This window comes from Salvelinus namaycush, chromosome 25 (genome assembly GCF_016432855.1).
Source record: "Salvelinus namaycush isolate Seneca chromosome 25, SaNama_1.0, whole genome shotgun sequence".
Lineage (NCBI taxonomy): Eukaryota > Metazoa > Chordata > Actinopteri > Salmoniformes > Salmonidae > Salvelinus > Salvelinus namaycush.
The window spans coordinates 7,607,886-7,627,029 of NC_052331.1; the positions used below are offsets into that span (position 1 = coordinate 7,607,886).

At 41.5% G+C, this 19,144-nt stretch overlaps 1 protein-coding gene across 4 annotated transcripts; it reads left to right on the forward strand.

The window, feature by feature from the left end:
- The first annotated feature begins 1,111 nt into the window (after window positions 1–1,111).
- On the forward strand, window positions 1,112–8,813 carry LOC120020019 (alpha/beta hydrolase domain-containing protein 17A-like). Of its 4 annotated transcripts, none has more exons than XM_038963442.1 (6): window positions 1,112–1,303; window positions 2,044–2,121; window positions 2,236–2,630; window positions 3,172–3,366; window positions 7,772–7,951; window positions 8,171–8,813. In XM_038963442.1, exons 3-6 carry the CDS (start codon window positions 2,242–2,244, stop codon window positions 8,394–8,396), a joined length of 990 nt encoding a protein of 329 aa, XP_038819370.1. In that variant the 5' UTR covers window positions 1,112–1,303; window positions 2,044–2,121; window positions 2,236–2,241; the 3' UTR covers window positions 8,397–8,813. The 4 variants fall into 4 exon arrangements, with proteins under 4 accessions (XP_038819370.1, XP_038819369.1, XP_038819372.1 ...); XM_038963441.1 differs by having other exon boundaries at window positions 2,239–2,630; XM_038963444.1 differs by having other exon boundaries at window positions 1,112–1,237.
- The last annotated feature ends 10,331 nt before the right edge of the window (window positions 8,814–19,144 follow it).

Genomic DNA, 19,144 nt, shown 5'->3' on the forward strand with positions numbered 1-19,144 from the left:
CTACAATGTAGAAAATTGTAAAAAATTAAGTAAAACCCTTGAATGAGTAGGTGTGTCCAAACATTTGACTGGTGCTGTATACGACATCCATACGGATCTCAATCCTGATACAATTCTGATGTTCCATATGTAACTTCATGCAGTATGGACACTGACACCGGATTTGTTTTGTTCTGAAGTGTTTTTTGTTTGTTACACATGACCCTTCATTAGTATAACGACCACCCCAAAATGTAAAGGAACAGTGACAGGAAATGAGCATCTTAAACGGTACTTCAGAGGCTACATCAGTGTGAATGTGCACATTTGATAGTGGGTCGGTCACATATAAAACTGAGTGTTGATAGTCAGAAGAAAAGATTGGATATGGAAAAAACACAATTGGGTTATTTGGGTGGCTGTGTAAACACAGCCATAGTTCTCCAACAGACACAGCAAAGCAATGACACCACACACTTCGGGTAAAATGCTCTGATCCACACTCACATTTCTAGATGGGAAACAGCTTTTAAATTTGAAGTCAAAAGCAGATAACTTTTTGTGCACTTTAGCTAACCCTAAACATTTTCCTAACCTTAACCTAATTCTCCTAACCTGCTGTGTGTGTTCTAAACCTGCTACAAAAGTCAATTTTGACAAATACTAAACCCTTCTAGGCAAATAGGGGCAGTTTTATACTTTTTGACCTGTCCCTCTCTAATTAAGGTCCCAGAGGAAACACACTGACCAAACCTAAGGTTCTTACCCTCTCGCTCTCTCTCACACCTACTTCCTAACCCTGACCCTAACTATAACCCCTTACCCTTACACTAACCATAATTCTAACCCTAACTCTAACCCCTGATCTTAAAATAGCCATTATCCTCATGGGGATGTGGGAAAATACCACATTAGGGAAAATATTCCTTGTTTTTCTAACCCCAACAGTCCCACAAGGATAGTAAAACAAGGAAAATTCCCACGCACACACACACGGTATGCTCTTTTCCAGTGCAAATATATAGTATCACAATGTAATCAGTGAAAACGACAAGTTTGTGAAATGTAACATTGTAAGCGCTAAATGAATGCAATGGGCTACGCCCTCTCCTCCGTCACTTCCGGGTCTATTCGGCAAGGGTTGTGGAAAAAATAAGTAGTAGTCATGATATTTATCTAGCCAATCTACAAATGACAGACACATATCAAATTATACATAGTACATTACCCATGTCAGGGCTCAAGAAGAATTTTCGAGGTATTGTGCAGCTCTTTTTTGATAGACAGGAATATTTTATCTTGTCCGCAAACCCATCGTGAAGAGGTAAATTAACCTTAAGCTAGCTAACGTTAGCTAGCTAATTGATGTTTTGACATAGCTAGCTTAACCAACTAGCATTAGCTACACCACCTAGCAAGTTATTTACCGATAACTAGCTAACGTTATTGCATTAACATTAGCCACAGATTTAGCTGGCTAAATATCGTCTCGTTTCCCAAGCTATATTTTTCGACACATAACGTTTACTCTATGTACCGGTAGCTATCTAGCAGGGTTAGCTAGGGTACATCACAATCAATATAGCTAGTTTATCAAGCTAATTCGCTAGTTAGCTAACGTTAACTAGCTTTAACTATCCTCATTATTGAACATCAGTGTTACTGAGTGATTCACCATAATATGCAGTATGATATCGAAGTTAAAGTTACCTAGATATTATCTTTCCTTTCCTGGTAGCGGTGGCTTGCTAGTTAACGTGAATACACACTATGTGAATTTTTAGGACATTGTAAATGAGCTACTATAGTTAGTTAACGTTAGCTTGTGAATTCTGAAATTGTATTGCATTGTTAACTAAATAGTAGCTACGGCTTCCTATGTATGCAAGGCTGGCATACGTCTCAGCCAAGACTGAGGTCAGAACGTATAACATGTATCCACAGGGTCACTGGTTCAAATCTCAATTTGATTGTCCCACCTTACAGAATAATGTGGTAGTAAGCTAGCCAACTGAGCAGGTCTGTACTCTGTGTTCATTGTACTCTTTTTGCCCACTGATCCAGCCTGCTGAGTGACGTGATCAAGTGGTGTTGGCACCTTTGTGCCATCTCATTTCAAGTCCCTGAGGAACTTTAATACAGGTAGAATATTTTCTCTTCACCATCAGATGCTTCATCCATCAGTCTGTCATATATACGGCTAGGCAAGCTGTTTAGTACACTCACCCCCCACACACTTTCCCCTCTCCCCCCCAGTAGAAGATGAACGGCCTGTCCATTAGAGAGCTATGCTGCCTGTTCTGCTGCCCTCCTTGCCCCAGCCGCATTGCAGCCAAGCTGGCCTTCCTCCCTCCAGAGCCCACCTACTCAATGCTGCCAGACCCAGAGGCTACAGCTGCGGCAGCAGCCGGGACCACGCCTGGGGGTGCACCCCCCTCTCTGGGGGCTCCGGGCCTGCGCTCCCGGCTGGGTGGCGGAGGGGGAGACAGAGGAGGGGGAGGAGGAGAGGGCAGGTGGAAGCTCCACCTGACAGAGAGGGCAGAGTTCCAGTACACTCAGAGAGAGCTGGACATGACGGACGTGTTCCTGACAAGGTCTAGCCGGGGGAACAGGGTGGGCTGCATGTACATCCGCTGTGCCCCCAATGCCAGGTGAGTGAGTGAGTGAGTGAGTGAGTGAGTGAGGGGAGGAAGAAAAATTTAGAACAGTGTTAATCAATTGGTGGGCTGTGACATTTCTCTTGTTTATTTTCAAAGAGATGGCATTTGTTTCTCTCTGTGCATAGTGTCTATCCCTAAAAATAGACATCTGTGCAGGTTGTTCTATTTATAGAAATGCATCAAGTATGATAGTGTTCTATTAAATTCTATGGTTCTATTGTACAGTACATCACCCTTCTATTTTACGTTCTCTTAAATTGTACCTTTTTTTCATTTCCTCTCCCTTTCCTTCTCCCTCCCTCCCTCCCTCCCTCCCTCCCTCCCTCCCTCCCTCCCTCCCTCCCTCCCTCCCTCCCTCCCTCCCTCCCTCCCTCCCTCCCTCCCTCCCTCCCTCCCTCCCTCCCATCACCTTCTCCCTCCCTCCTCCCCATCACCTTCTCCCTCCCTCCTCCCCATCACCTTCTCCCTCCCTCCTCCCCATCACCTTCTCACCCTCCTTCTCCCTCCCTCCCCCCATCTCCTTCTCTCCTAGGTTCACATTGCTATTCTCCCATGGTAATGCAGTAGACTTGGGTCAGATGAGTAGCTTCTACATTGGCCTGGGCACGCGTATCAACTGTAACATCTTCTCCTACGACTACTCTGGCTATGGTGTCAGCACTGGCAAACCCTCAGAGAAGAACCTCTACGCTGACATAGACGCTGCCTGGCACGCCCTACGCTCCCGGTAAACAGCTGTTACACACACACACACAGCCACACCCACTCGTCAACTAATCATCAAGACCTTTGATCAGCTGAATTAGGGGTCGTTCACACCGAATTTGTTTGGAGTGTTTTTTTCCAAACTCTGTTGCGTTTTCCCCCATAATTTTGTTCGTTTGGACTGGTGTGAACACACTACCCGTATTCCGGAGCACACTAAGCAACACACTGTGGTTTGCTCAAAAAGGGTGGTCTTGGTCCGTTTCAATTCGTACCATGATGCGGTTCGCTGCAGGTGAGAACGCAGTCCGGACCAAACAAAGGAAAGGAACCAGAGTCGCACGGTATTATTGGTTGTTTCACTGCGAGCGTTTGATGAAATGCAGCCTGCAGCATCATGACTTGATATCTCTGAAACATTCTGTGAGTATATGTAGATTAGGGGAGACGGAGACTATACCGGGGATAGGCTATTGAATATAGCCTGTTCACGCCGCAGTTAGAGGGGCTTTTGCGCTGTTTCATCCCGCATGTTGTTGGAAGACCAAAGCGTAAGTAATATGAAGAATGGGTCTCACAAGTGATGGTTCAGGATAAACATACAGTGCCTTTGGAAAGTATTCAGAGCCCTTGACTTTTTCCAAATTTTGTTACGTTACAGCCTTATTCTAAAATGGATGAAAAAATATATAAAAAATACTAAGCAATCTACACACAATACCCCATAATGATGAAGCAAAAACAAGTTTTTAGCAGAAATAGAAATACCTTATTTACATAAATATTCAGACCCTTCGCTATGAGAATTGAAATTGAGCTCAGGTGCATCTTGTTTCCATTGATCATCCTTGAGATGTTTCTACAACTTGGAGTCCACCTGTGGTAAATTCAATTGATTGGACATGATTTGGAAAGGCACACACCTGTCTATATAAGGTCCCACAGTTGACAGTGCATGTCAGAGCAAAAACCAAGCCATGAGGTCGAAGTAATTGTCCGTAGAGCTCAGAGACAGGATTGTGTCGCAACACAGATCTTGGGAAGGGTATCAAAAAATGTCTGCAGCATTGAAGGTCCCCAAGAACACAGTGGCCTCCATTATTCTTAAATGGAAGAAGTTTAGAACCACCAAGACTCTTAATTGAGCTGGTCGCCCGACCAAACTGAGCAATTGGGGGAGAAGGGCCTTGGTCAGGGAGGTGACCAAGAACCCAATGGTCACTCTGACAGAGCTCCAGAGTTCCTCTGTGGAGATGGGAGAACCTTCCAGAAGGACAACCATCTCTGCAGCACTCCACCAATCAGGCCTTTATGGTAGAGTGGCCAGACGGAAACCACTCCTCAGTAAAAGGCACAACAGTCCGCTTGGAGTTTGCCAAAAGGCACTTAAAGTCTCTCAGACCATGAGAAACAAGATTCTCTGGTCTGATGAAACCAAGATTGAACTATTTGGCCTGAATGCCAAGCGTCACGTCTGGAGGAAACCTGGCACCATCTCTATGGTGAAGCATGGTGGTGGCAGCATCATGTTGTGGGGACATCTTTCAGTGGCAGGGACTGGGAGACTAGTCAGGATCGACTGAAAAATGAACGGAGCAAAGTACAGAGAGATCCTTGACGAACCTGCTCCAGAGCGCTCAGGACCTCAGACTGGGGCGAAGGTTCACCTTCCAACAGGACAACGACCCTAAGCACAGTCAAGACAAGGCAGGAGTGGCTTCCGGACAAGTCTCTGAATGTTCTTGATTTGCCCAGCCAGAGTCCGGATGAACCCAAACAAACATCTCAAGGAGATCTGAAAATAGCTGTGCAGCAACACTCCCCATCTAACCTGACAGAACTTGAGAGGATATGCGGAGAAGAATGGGTGAAACTCCCCAAATACAGGTGTGCCAAGCTTGTCGCGTCATACCTAAGACTCGAGGCTGTAATCACTGCCAAAGGTGGTTCAACAAAGTACTGAGTAATATTGATATTAGTTTTTTTCTTCAACCTGTTTTTTGGTTTGTCATTATGGGGTATTGTGTGTAGATTGATGAGAAAAAATGTACGATGTAATCAATTTTAGAATATGTAACCTAACAATGTGGAAAAAGTCAAGTGGTCTGAATAATTTCCGAAGGCACTGTAGATGGATTTAACGTGAGCGTTTTTGCCAAATAAACAAATGACTTGCGTGGACATATGGTTTTGTTTAGGATTTTTTGTTTGGAATTTGGCAATGTGAAATGAACTGGACCAAATGGGAGGCAAAAAATGCAATGTAACAAATAATCAAACTCTGAATCAAACTGTAGCTCAAAATTGTGTGAAACTTCCTTATATAGTGCTGGGCTGAGGCTGCACACACTAGGGCTGACCCCATTTCGTCAACTGGTCGATTGTTTGGTCGATAGGCTGTTGGTCTGAGATTTGAGATTTCTTTCGTCGAGCAGTAGCAAAAATAAACACTTTTTTTCATGGTGTATAAGACAACTGTCTAATTGTCACTGCCTGAGTGGACTAATCCATTGTGGAGGCCGTGGGGATGGCACAGTCCATCACTCTAAGACGTGCTACTGAAGTTGTATATGGTTATGTTACGTAAGAACAATGGTGCAACACAAAAAAATGATATAATTTTATTACAAATGCGCTTTCTTCCACGTTGGGTAGCGGTCGCTGTTCTGAAACATCAGTGCGCTGTCGAATTGCCGCCTTTTCCTAGACCATGTTGCTATGCGGATAATAGCGAAGTTACCCAGCATATTGGTGGGTGTTGAGAACGGTGCGGCGGAAGCAGCAGCAGAGTTAGAAGATGAGAAAACAGCCCTTGACTTAATTGTCTAAGAACAGTGAGGAGAGAGGAAACCCCAACTTAATTAGGTCTGTAATCAACAGCCTAACTGTTAAATGTGCCTGGGTTTATAAACCATCCATATCTACAGAAATAAGACAGATCCTGCTTCTGTTGCCTGTTTGAGTGTTTGTTTTAATAGCCTACTGATCCCGTGAGCACCAAGCCTCACGCAACCACAAGATGTCGGATAAACAATTTCACAAATTTGTCTGTTTTTAGTCTTTGCTATGCTCTAATAAAGGCTTTGCACTTTCTTTTCATTAGAACAGCCTCTCTGGCATTACTTAATTTATTTAGCGTTGTTTACACTGTTCCAAATTGCCAGAAAAACAATATTTATAATAATTATATTTTCTTGATCACCTTATTGTTATTATTACTAGTATGATCATCATTATAATATTAAGTGATGTCATTATCATTAGTGGGCTTATTAGAGCAGCCTTGTATACCCACCATCAAGGTGTAGACCTAAGAGCGCTTCCTGTTTAGGCTTAATGCCATAACTTACTCAGGCCCATATTTCAATACTTATGTAGGCTACTGTGTCAATCATTCTTTCGTTCATGACATCACACAGCATACGAGTCATTCATGATTTGAAATGCAATCGAGCATATTTTTTTTTAGGTTTCAAATTAAAATGACAAAGCGATCTTTGAATAATTAGTGTAAACAATAAATATATTGTTCCATGTCGGCGATTGCATTCACGAACGCATGTGTCTGTTTTTAGTCTTTGCTGTAATAAAGGCTTTCCCCCAAAAAATAACCTTACAACAGACTCTCTGGTACGTTTTTAATTTATTTAGTGTATACATTGTTCTAAACGGTCCATAAATGGTATTGTAATCTAACAGCACTTGTTTGGTACACATCTGACTTCCCCGTTACCTCCTGAGCAACCATACCCCTTTCCAAGTTTGTCATCTGAGTGTCTGAGCCCGCCACAATAAAATCAATTGCTGTCGGACTCCCTCTATTCATTCATCTGTGTGACTTAATTATTTTATTAAGCAGTGCGCTTAAAGCATCAGACGAGCATATAGTTGATTTGATTAAAACACATAGGATGTGTCTATATATGGAAAGATATACTTAATTTTTTTTTCGAACAATCCATTGGTCGAAATAACAGATGACTCTCGGTCAACCAATATAATTTTTTGTCAGGGACAGCCTTAGCAAGCACTGTGAATACCACAGCCAGGTCACCCGTGATACAGGTCAGTATTCGACATCCATCCATGTCTGAGGATGTTAAGAGATGACTTGGAAACTGGCCACTTCAAGTAGGTTTTGCTTGAGCATTGAGGAAGGGGATGGCGGATGGGCGTAAGCATCTGCATTTGATTCCAAATGTTGCAAGTTCGAATCCAGCGATAGAATCTTGTTAAAACCTACCTTAACCCTTACCTTAACCATTTGGAGTTAATGCTTAACCTCAACCCTGACGTTTAAGAAACATGGATGAACGTCTAATTCCGATGTCAGACTGTGAGAGCTTGTTGGAAAAACAAGTAGACCTATTTTGGTTCTCCCTGTATTTGTTTACTCATTTCTCTGTCTCTGTGCATGTGTGTGTCAGGTATGGCATCAGCCCAGAGAACATCATCCTGTATGGGCAGAGTATTGGCACGGTACCCACGGTGGACCTGGCGTCCAGGTTTGAGTGTGCTGCTGTGGTGCTCCACTCCCCTCTCACCTCTGGCATGAGGGTGGCCTTCCCTGACACCAAGAAGACCTACTGCTTTGATGCCTTCCCCAAGTAAGACACACATGCACACAAAAAAACCATTAGAATGCTTAATTTAGATCCAGAACAAAATAAATTGTCATAAAGGCACACGTCTTTTGGATTAAATAGATATTTGGACTCCTCACCCAAAATCCACATTACAAAACAATCATACACAAATGCAATCGCAGAAACAAGGACAAGGTCTCGTAGACTGCTTACTAACTGATTATAACCGATGTATTGCAGCATAGAGAAGGTGTCTAAGATCCCATCCCCGGTGCTGATCATCCACGGGACGGAGGACGAGGTGATCGACTTCTCCCACGGCCTGGCTCTGTTTGAGCGCTGTCCCAAGGCCGTGGAGCCACTTTGGGTGGAGGGGGCGGGACACAACGACATAGAGCTCTACAGCCAATACCTGGAGAGACTACGACGCTTCATCAACCAAGACCTGGCTGCAGCACACGCCTGAGAGAGGAGGAGAGGGTGTGTGTGTGTGTCTGTGTGTGTTTTAGCTCTGTGTGTGTGTCTGTAAGGAGCTATACAAAGTCATCAACCTACAGTACCTGAAGAGGAGCATCCAGTATGCTGTAAATCTGTGAGTGCGTTGAGAGTATGTGTGTTGACTCATGGAAATGAATGACCTCTTGATCTGGACACGACTGTCCGACTTTGGGTACGTGTTCCTTGAGACTTCCTGAGGCTGAATATGTGTGCGCACCTACAAACTGTCTTCTCTGTGTACATACAAGTAACTGACGAAATAAAGGAAACATCAACAACGTGTCTTAATAGGGCTTGGGCCACCACGAGCCGCCAGAACAGCTTCAATGCGCCTTGGCCGAGATTCTACAAGTGTCTGGAACACACAACCACAACCCCTTTTTAAATGTGTTTTGTCCAATATAATATATATATTTTATCCCAGCCCCCATCCCCGCAGGAGCCCTTTTATCTTTTGATAGGCCGTCATTGTAAATAAGGATTTGTTCTTAACTGACTTGCCTAGTTACATTTAAAAAACTATGCTTCTTTGAGACCCCTCTTTCAAAGTCACTGAGATCTCATCTTGCTATGGTAGCCAAAATAATGGGCAACTGGGCATTTTTATACAACTCTAAGCATGATGGGATGTTAATTGCTTAATTAACTCAGGAACCACACCTGTGTGGAAGCACCTGCTTTCAAAATACTTTGTATCCCTCATTTACTAAAGTGTTTCCTTTCTTTTGACAGTTACATTGAATGTATGTATGTATCTACAACTCAAGAGTTGAAGATGCTGTCTGTATGGACCTGAGTTGACATCACTCCTCCCTGTGTCTACAGTGGACAGCTGTCTGTCTGCTTTTGTTTGTATTTCTCCCCGTCGCTCTTAAAAGAGACATCTCCCTCTCTGGATTGCTGTCACCAATCCAGAGAGGGAGAGAACTGGCCTTTTGAGAGTCATTTGAGAAATAATAATTTCTCTAATAATTTCTTTCATATTATGAGAAAGTCTTCTCTCCTGTGAGTTTGTGTTTTAACTTCTTAGTTTAAGGTTATGATAACTGAGTGAGGGCAAGGAATGAAGATGTACTGCAGTATTAATCTTACTATTTGTTTGACTGTTGCCCGTCCATATTATCCAATGTGTCTGCGGGTAGTGGAGACTTTGATGTCTCCGAAGCCTTAGATGAACATAGATTTGTAGTCACAAACACATCTGGAATCAGGCTATAGAATACTAGCAACAACAAAAAAAGTTTGTTTTTGTAAGGAGACCTCTCTGTCTGTCTTGATAGATTGCAAATGTGAATGAAGATCAATCAAGCCTATACAACAAAACAGGTTTGAGGGGTCTTTGGAAAATCTCTTTAGTTTTCATTTTAGAAACAGTCTTCTCTGTAGCTCTTGAGAAGATGGTTCAGTTTACTGTTTTGAGGATGGAGAGAGCAGGACTGATGATCAATTGCAGTGGGTGATGTCCGCGAAGCCATCTAAACTGTCATTTTCTGTCAAAGTAACATGTTATTTCACGCGTCTTACATTTTACATCGTACATGTATGAAATGGTTCGGTTTGCTGCTACTTATCTGTATCAAACACAGGACGACAGACCTTTTCTATTCCTGATGCTAAAGAAATTGTGTTATAGCGTCTTATAAATATAACACTTTTACTGACTTTCTGAGATTTTGAAAGGATTACACATTCCTTAATTCACACTTATCCTCAATCTTTGCTCATGCATTTTCTCTCAAAGTAATAACATTTTATAGTGCAGAGCCACAGATAGACACAGAGTTGGGGCTTGATTCAAGCCTTATCACCGGGGTGCAGCGCTGTAGCGCGGTTGAAATGTGAAGGTCATTTCCCGATTTGAGCCGACATATGCAGCGTTTACCGTGAATGCGGTCTCCGCAAGCGCAGGGACATTACTTGGACGTTTCTATCGCGCTGTAACGCAGGTCTCCGGCACTACGGATTGAGTCGAGCCATTACGCAAACTCTGTTTGAAACGTCGAATCATAAATAGGTTCCATAACATGGATGGAGCCAGCATGAATGCCAGTTTCATGAACTGATGGTATGATATCTGTGGTGTATAGGAGCTCTTCTATGGTGACAGAATTATTCACGTCTGATCCAAGCCGTAAACGAGCTTCTCACTGTTAGTGTGGTGCAGGTTCCACCACATCAGTCCACAAACAACCACATGGCACAAGCAAGCATGATAAGCAGGTCTTAAGTTCAGGACTATTGTACAAAGCATCCAAAGTGTAGTTAAATATAATATGTACATATGTGTCTATTTTAGTATTGTTGACTAACTGACCCCCCCCCCCAGAAAGACCTGAAGCAAGGACTCTAGGAATGATCTAGTCATAGAATACTGCAGTTACTGTCTATAATAGTACCTCTCTATTGAAGGGACAAAGGCTAGTGTATGCTGAACAACACTACAGTCATCCTGGGTGAAAGTGGCACTTTGTAGGTGGGCTGTTTTTCCATGATCATTTTGAACAAGGATCTATTCCATTTTCACTGTATGCTGTGTGTCACCCAACCTAAGGTGGTGGAAGTTCCTCAGCCTCCTTTGCCAGGGTTCTAGGCTCACCGGGGTTCTAGACTTGCCAGGGTTCTAGGATGAGACTAGATCTGTTCCGGTTTTCATTATTGTACCCTAGGTGGTTCTTGCTAAGAAGGTGTCTGAATATAAGGGGGAATAATTAATACCGTGGTTCATTGAGACTTGAGACTGAATAGAGAATAGTCTCTCTTGACCTTGTGATAATGAAAGTGAGGTAGCGATACCTTGACGACTGTATGCATGTCTATTGTTTGTGTTTTGCTGGGCAAATGTTTGGGTGGGGAATATAACTTTGTGTGTGATGCCAGAGGTCAAAGTAGAGCTCAAGGCATTGCACTATATAGTGCTTTTTAAACTGGGGTATTGATTGTTTTTTATTACTGAAACTAAAGTATTGATTTGAGTTTTGTGCTAGAGTTTGGATAGGGAAAATGCTGGGTGGGGTTAGAACATGTGGGAGTGGTTTATACATGGATATTGTACTTACCTATTCTATGTTTGTTATGATTTGTAATTTTATCTTTTCTTTTTTTGAAATTGAAAATATGTAATGATGTTAACTAATGGGACTGAACCTTGACCTTTTTATTGACAATGGGGGGGAAAAAACAATAAAGAACAATTATGTACAAAAATATGAACCTGCATTGATCATTTGTTGACTCTAGGTTGTAAAAACAAATCACATAATTTGTGAATTAATGTAGTAATTACAGTGCATTGTTCATTAACAAGTACTAGACTGTTCTCTCTGCTGAGTGTGGAACCAACAGATTCTACCCCCAAGCCATACGTCTGCTAAATAGTTAGTGCCGGTAGCTGTTTGGGTAACTCTTTAACTATCTCCATTGACCCTTTTTGCACCAACTTATTTTGACTCATCACATATGCTGCTGCTACTGTTTATCTATCCTGTTGCCTAGTCACTTTATTCCTAGTTATATGTACAGTTGAAGTCGGAGAGTTACATACACCTTAGCCAAACACATTTAAACCCAGTTTTTCACAATTCCTGACATTTAATCCTAGTAAAAATTCCCTGTTTTAGGTCAGTTAGGATCACCACTTTATTGTAAATCTTGATGGGAAAAACTCAACATTTTTTTTAGATGCATGCCATCAATGCCACCACACAACACAACACTAAACAATACATAATTGCACTATAATGGTGACACTATAACTGAAACAGTTCATTCAGCCTCATTTACTGCCTTTAAAAAAAAAACATAGCTGATATGGCTGACTTGCTTAAACAAATGTGGTTTCTACTGACAACTGAGATGTACAAACTATGGCATAAGGGAACGACGAGTGGATAAGAGGCAATCTGTCATTTCGATTAAGACAACGAGCGAGCTAGGACGGACGTAATCAATATAACTATTTGTTCAGCACTTTTGAAATGTACAGCGACAGAATTCAGAACATGGGCTGTTCTTACAGTATTCTCCCAGTACACCAAGTCAGAACCGTAGGATAAATAAAGAGGGCATATAAGCAGACAATGAAAGCTCTTTCAATATTCAATGATTGCATTTCTCTAAAACAGGCTATAGGCTAAGTTATGAGTGGGAAAAATACCAAATTATTAGGGTGAGGCACATGGGCTACTAACAGCTTACTACACAACATACACTTAGTGTTACTTTCTTAGCTACAGTATACATATCTCCCTGGCATATTAAATAATTTATGCAGCAGCATACAATACATTTTTGGACTCACCTTGTTGTGCTGTGCTCACTTGAACAGGAAGGTGGCACAGTGGTCCTTCTTGTGGTAAAATATTCTCTGGCATTCTCTGGATTTATGGTGCTTTCAAGACAACTGGGAACTCTGAAAAAAACAAGGTCAAATCATCACGTCAGTGATCTTCAGATCGGAGCTCTAGAAAGAGGCCTGAGTTCCCAACTTGGAATTTCGAGTTGGATGACCGTTCAAAACGTATTTTCCCAGTCAGCTATTTTATTATTGAGTTCCCAGCTTTCTTGAACTCACTGAAGTCTGAGATTTCCCAGTTCCGAGTTTCTAGTTGTTTTGAACACGGCAGAAGTCATGCTGGATTGACAGCATGGACAATGTATTCAACCTTTTCTGGCCCATGGTATGTAAATGTTTATCCTTTTAAGCTTGGAAAAGAGACCCTTAAACCCAGACTTGAACCACACACCCAGTCCACTGAATAGCATGCTAGTGATTGCTTTGCAACTCTTGCAGTTAGTCACTAATTCCTTCCAAACACTGAGCCAATCACGACGCAACTAGAGAACATTACCAACCCCAATGCTCTGTATTTTCCACTGGCTGCCCCACCACCACAGAAAACATTGAGCTACGCTGAAACACCTGCATTTTGGGGCTGCCTTACTCAAGAAAACAAAAACTAGACCATGTTTGTATGCAGCTTTATTAAGGGTTTTTCTTTATTTTTTAGTATTTTCTACATTGTAGAATATTAGTGAAGACATCAAAACTATGAAATAAGTAGTAACCAAGAAAGTGTTAAACAATATATTTTATATTTGAGATTCTTCAAAGTAGCCACCCTTTGCCTTGATGACAGCTCTGCACACTCTTGGCATTCTCTCAACCAGCTCCATCAGGTAGTCACCTGGAATGCATTTCAATTAACAGGTGTGCCTTCTTAAAAGTTCATTTGTGGAATTTTTTCCTTCTTAATGCATTTGAGCCAATCAGTTGTGTTGTGACAAGGTAGAGGTGTATACAGAAGGTAGCCTTTATTGGTAAAAGACCAAGTCCATGTTATGGCAAGAACAGCTCAAATAAGCAAAGAGAAATGACAGTCCATCATTACTTTAAGACATAAAGGTCACTCAATACGGAAAATTTAAAGAACTTTGAAAGTTTCTTCAAGTGCAGTCGCAAAAACCATCAAGAGCTGTGATGAAACTGGCTCTCATGAGGACCGCCACAGGAAAGGAAGACCCAGAGTTACCTCTGCTGCAGAGGATAAGTTCATTAGAGTTACCAGCATCAAATTGCAGCCCCAATAAATGCTTTACAGTTCAAGTAACAGACACATCTCAACATCAACTGTTCAAAGGCGACTGTGTGAATCAGGCCTTCATGGTCAAATTGTTGCAAAGGAACCACTATTAAAAGACACCAATAAAGAAGAGAATTGCTTGGCCAAGAAACATGAGCAATGGACATTATACCGGTGGAAATCTGTCCTTTTGTCTGATGAGTCCAAATTTGAGATTTTTGGTTCCAACCGCCGTGTCTTTGTGAGACGCAGAGTAGGTGAACAGATGAACTCTGCATGTGTGGTTCCCACCGTGAAGCATGGAAGAGGAGATGTGATGGTGTGGGGATGCTTTGCTGGTAACACTATCTGTGATTTATTTAGAATTCAATGCACACTTAACCAGCATGGCTACCACAGCATTCTGCAGCAATACGCCATCCCATCTGGTTTGTGCTTATTGGGACTATAATTTGTTTTTCAACAGGACAATGACCCAAAACACACCTCCAGACTGTGTAATTGCTATTTGACCAAGAAGGAGAATGATGGAGTGCTGCATCAGATGACCTGGCCTCCACAATCACCTGACCTCAACCCGATTGAGATGTTTTGGGATGAGTTGGACCGCAGAGTGAAGGAAAAACAGCCAACAAGTGCTCAGCCAGGAATGCACATTTGTGGCCTGCTGGAGGTCATTTTGCAGGGCTCTGGCAGTGCTCCTCCTTGCACAAAGGCGGAGGTAGCGGTCCTGCTGCTGGGTTGTTGCCCTCCTACGGCCTCCTCCACGTCTCTTGATGTACTGGCCTGTCTCCTGGTAGCGCCTCCATGCTCTGGACACTACGCTGACAGACACAGCAAACCTTCTTGCCACAGCTCGCATTGATGTGCCATCCTGGATGAGCTGCACTACCTGAGCCACTTGTGTGGGTTATAGACTCCGTCTCATGCTACCACTAGAGTGAAAGCACCGCCAGCATTCAAAAGTGACCAAAACATCAGCCAGGAAGCATAGGAACTGAGAAGTGGTCTGTGGTCACCACCTGCAGAACCACTCCTTTATTGGGGGTGTCTTGCTAATTGCCTATAATTTCCACCTTTTGTCTATTCCATTTGCACAACAGCATGTGAAATTTATTGTCAATCAGTGTTGCTTCCTAAGTGGACAGTTTGATTTCACAGAAGTGTGATTGACTTGGAGTTACATTGTGTTGTTTAAGTGTTCCCTTTATTTTTTTGAGCAGTGTACATTATAGCCGCCAACAGACACATTATTGCCTCCAGACAACAGACACCATGTAGGAGGCTATAGCTTCATGAAATGTTTAGGCTTAGTTTGAGAAAATGACGACCAAATAGGACTAACAATAATAATTTATCCATTAGCTAAAGCAAAGCTCTAGGCAACATGCCCTGGCACCTCAGAAAGCCTAGAATCGATTCAAATAGACAGCCGTATAGACATGTTGAAATTTCAGCACCATGGACAGCAATCAGTAGTGTATACTTTGTGAGTGGCTGGCTGGCTGATGCATTCTATTTTATTTTAGGAAGGGGAGGGGCGGGGCGGAACTCCGACCTTGCAGGGGTCCAGAGAAACTGCTTTATGCCAGTGATCAATCCATTTTAGTTAATAGGGTGACATTCAAGAACGGTATTAAGAAGAAAACATATATTTTGAATGTTTAGAAGTAGCCTTTTTTCAAATACATGATTTTATAGATTGGAAGTATACTACACTAATAATTGTGTACAGTAGGTTTTATTTGGTTTTGAGGAGAATGTGCCCCCTGCTGGCCTGTTTGTGCCACTGACAGTTAGACAAGTTCTCTAAAATGATTTGCAAGGAAATTTGAGATTAAAGTAATTGCTGACTTTAATTACTTTAAAGAATAACACAATTTACAGCAAGACAATAAAACAGGCATAACCAGTTGAGCTGAGACAAACAAATAGAGCAGGAAGACAATTTATTTTAGGAGTGGACTGCGACAGCCTGAAATCAAATTCTACGAAATATAGGCTACCAAGAAAAAGATAAAAGGCATGTTGCTTTGTGTGAAGTCAACATTTTCCACATTTCTGAGAAACACCACTAGGGGGTGCTAGAGTCGTAGATTCTAAGTGATCTGTCTCTTCAACAGATCGGGAGGATCCACAAATACATACTGAATATATTAAGAATGGTCCATCTTACGAGTCACAAGACGACGTGAAATTGAGACCCTTTATACAGTAAGTGGATCTGCGTAGTTTGTTGTACTGTGGATTTGGACAAACAGTCTTGCTCTTTATTCTTCTTGCTGTATGTCTCTGCAGACTACGTTTCCTTGTACCTGTATCTGTGAATGAGGAAGGAGCAGCGAGAGGACACATATTAGTAAAGTGAAGATTCAAATTTCCACAAGGGGTGTTCCTGTAGTTAGGGGTATGTATAATAATAGTGGAGTGAATTCTGGAAAAACAAGTGACATTCCTCCGGGGGCGTTTATCTTCTAACCTCCTGCGATTGCTGCTGCTGATGTACTGTAGCCATGACATCTGAGAACACTCTGTCTACACAACCGGTTTGAGCTAGCTTGCCTTATCATCATGCATGCATGCTTCACCATAAATAGTTTAATGGTTTTTCATTTGAGAAGTGGCTTCCTTTTTTCATGTAAAAGTGCTCACTCTCTGTGGTGTATGGAGAACTCAGGCAGGGCCCCTAGGGAACTCAGCTGCTCCTCCAGCGCTAAGATCCGCAGGCCGATGTATCCTGACGACAGCAGTAGGAACACCACCCTACACACACACACACACACACACACACACACACACACACACACACACACACACACACACACACACACACACACACACACACACACACACACACACACACACACACACACACACACACACACACACACACACACACACACACACACATGTACTGTACACATAAAGCAAAATAACTAAGGAAGTGTTTCCTCCCTAATCTTTATTGTTTATACTGTTGAATACTGTTTTATCGCACATGAAAGGTAATCTCTCTACAGTGATAAGTGTGATATAAAATCTAACACAGTCTATATAAATCTATCATCATTAGGTGTAATTCAATATGAATTGATTAATCCCCTGAAGGGCAAATAGAAAGTATTGTCAGAGCACAAACACGCAATTACATGTATCCTTCACAGTTCACAGGCAACTAATGAAAGAGAAACCAAAGGAGGAAGTTGCAAGGAAAACCTATCTACTATAGGCCTTGGAGGTTGGATAACATAAAAAGAAGAAGAAACTGTGAGAGGAACCAGACTCTAAAGGGAGAGCCCATTATTTTGTTCACAGTACATACACTATGAAAGAAGTTCACAGTACATACAGTATGAAAGAAGCTCACAGTACATACAGTATGAATGAAGTTCACAGTACATACAGTATGAATGAAGTTCAGAGTACATACAGTATGAAAGAAGGTCACAGTACATACAGTATGAAAGAAGCTCACAGTACATACAGTATGAAAGAAGTTCACAGTACATACAGTATGAAATAAGTTCACAGTACATACAGTATGAAAGAAGTTCACAGTACATACAGTATGAATGAAGTTCACAGTACATACACTATGAAAGAAGTTCACAGTACATACAGTATGAAAGAAGTTCACAGTACCAGCAGTATGAATGAAGTTCAGAGTACATACAGTATGAAAGAAGTTCACAGTACATACAGTATGAAAGAAGTTCACAGTACATACAGTATGAATGAAGTTCACAGTACGTACAGTATGAAAGAAGTTCACAGTACATGCAGTATGAAAGAAGCTCACAGTACATACAGTATGAAATAAGTTCACAGTACATACAGTATGAATGAAGCTCACAGTACATACAGTATGAAAGAAGTTCACAGTACATACAGTATGAAAGAAGGTCACAGTACATACAGTATGAAATAAGTTCACAGTACATACAGTATGAATGAAGTTCACAGTACATACAGTATGAATGAAGTTCAGAGTACATACAGTATGAATGAAGTTCACAGTACATACAGTATGAATGAAGTTCACAGTACATACAGTATGAAAGAAGTTCACAGTACATACAGTATGAATGAAGTTCACAGTACATACAGTATGAAAGAAGTTCACAGTACATACAGTATGAAAGATGTTCACAGTACATACAGTATGAAAGAAGTTCACAGTACATACAGTATGAATGAAGTTCACAGTACATACAGTATGAAAGAAGTTCACAGTACATACAGTATGAAAGATGTTCACAGTACATACAGTATGAAAGATGTTCACAGTACATACAGTATGAATGAAGTTCACAGTACATACAGTATGAAAGAAGTTCACAGTACATACAGTATGAAAGAAGTTCACAGTACATACAGTATGAAAGAAGTTCACAGTACATACAGTATGAATGAAGTTCACAGTACATGCAGTATGAAAGATGTTCACAGTACATACAGTATGAATGAAGTTCACAGTACATACAGTATGAAAGAAGTTCACAGTACATACAGTATGAAAGAAGTTCACAGTACATGCAGTATGAATGAAGTTCAGAGTACATACAGTATGAAAGATGTTCACAGTACATATAGTATGAAAGAAGGTCACAGTACATACAGTATGAAAGATGTTCACAGTACATACAGTATGAAAGAAGGTCACAGTACATACAGTATGAATGAAGTTCACAGTACATACAGTATGAAAGAAGGTCACAGTACATACAGTATGAAAGAAGGTCACAGTACATACAGTATGACCATCTGGAGAACATATTGTGCTTCGAAAACCAGATCCATCTACAATGCCTTCCTATTCATACACCTTGACTTACTCCACATTTTGTTGTTTTACACCCTGAATTCAAAATTGATTAAATATTAGTTTTTCTCACCCATCTACACACAATACCCCATAATGACAAAGTGAAAACATGTTTTTAGAAATGTTAGCAAATTTATTGAAAATATAATACAGAAATATCTAATTTACATACGTATTCACGCCCCTGAGTCAATATTTTGTAGAAACACATTTCGCAGCAATTACAGCTGAGAGTCTTTCTGGGTAAGTCTCTAAGAGCTTTCCACACCTGGATTGTGCAACATTTGCCCAGTATTCTTTTAAGCTCTGCCA

Coding starts and splice junctions, on each gene's coding strand:
- LOC120020019 (XM_038963442.1), top strand. CDS start 2,242: ATGAACGGCCTGTCCATTAGAGAGCTATGCTGCCTGTTCTGCTGCCCT. Junction 2,631..3,171: donor CGCTGTGCCCCCAATGCCAG/GTGAGTGAGTGA, acceptor CTTCTCTCCTAG/GTTCACATTGCTATTCTCCC. Junction 3,367..7,771: donor TGGCACGCCCTACGCTCCCG/GTAAACAGCTGT, acceptor TGTGTGTGTCAG/GTATGGCATCAGCCCAGAGA.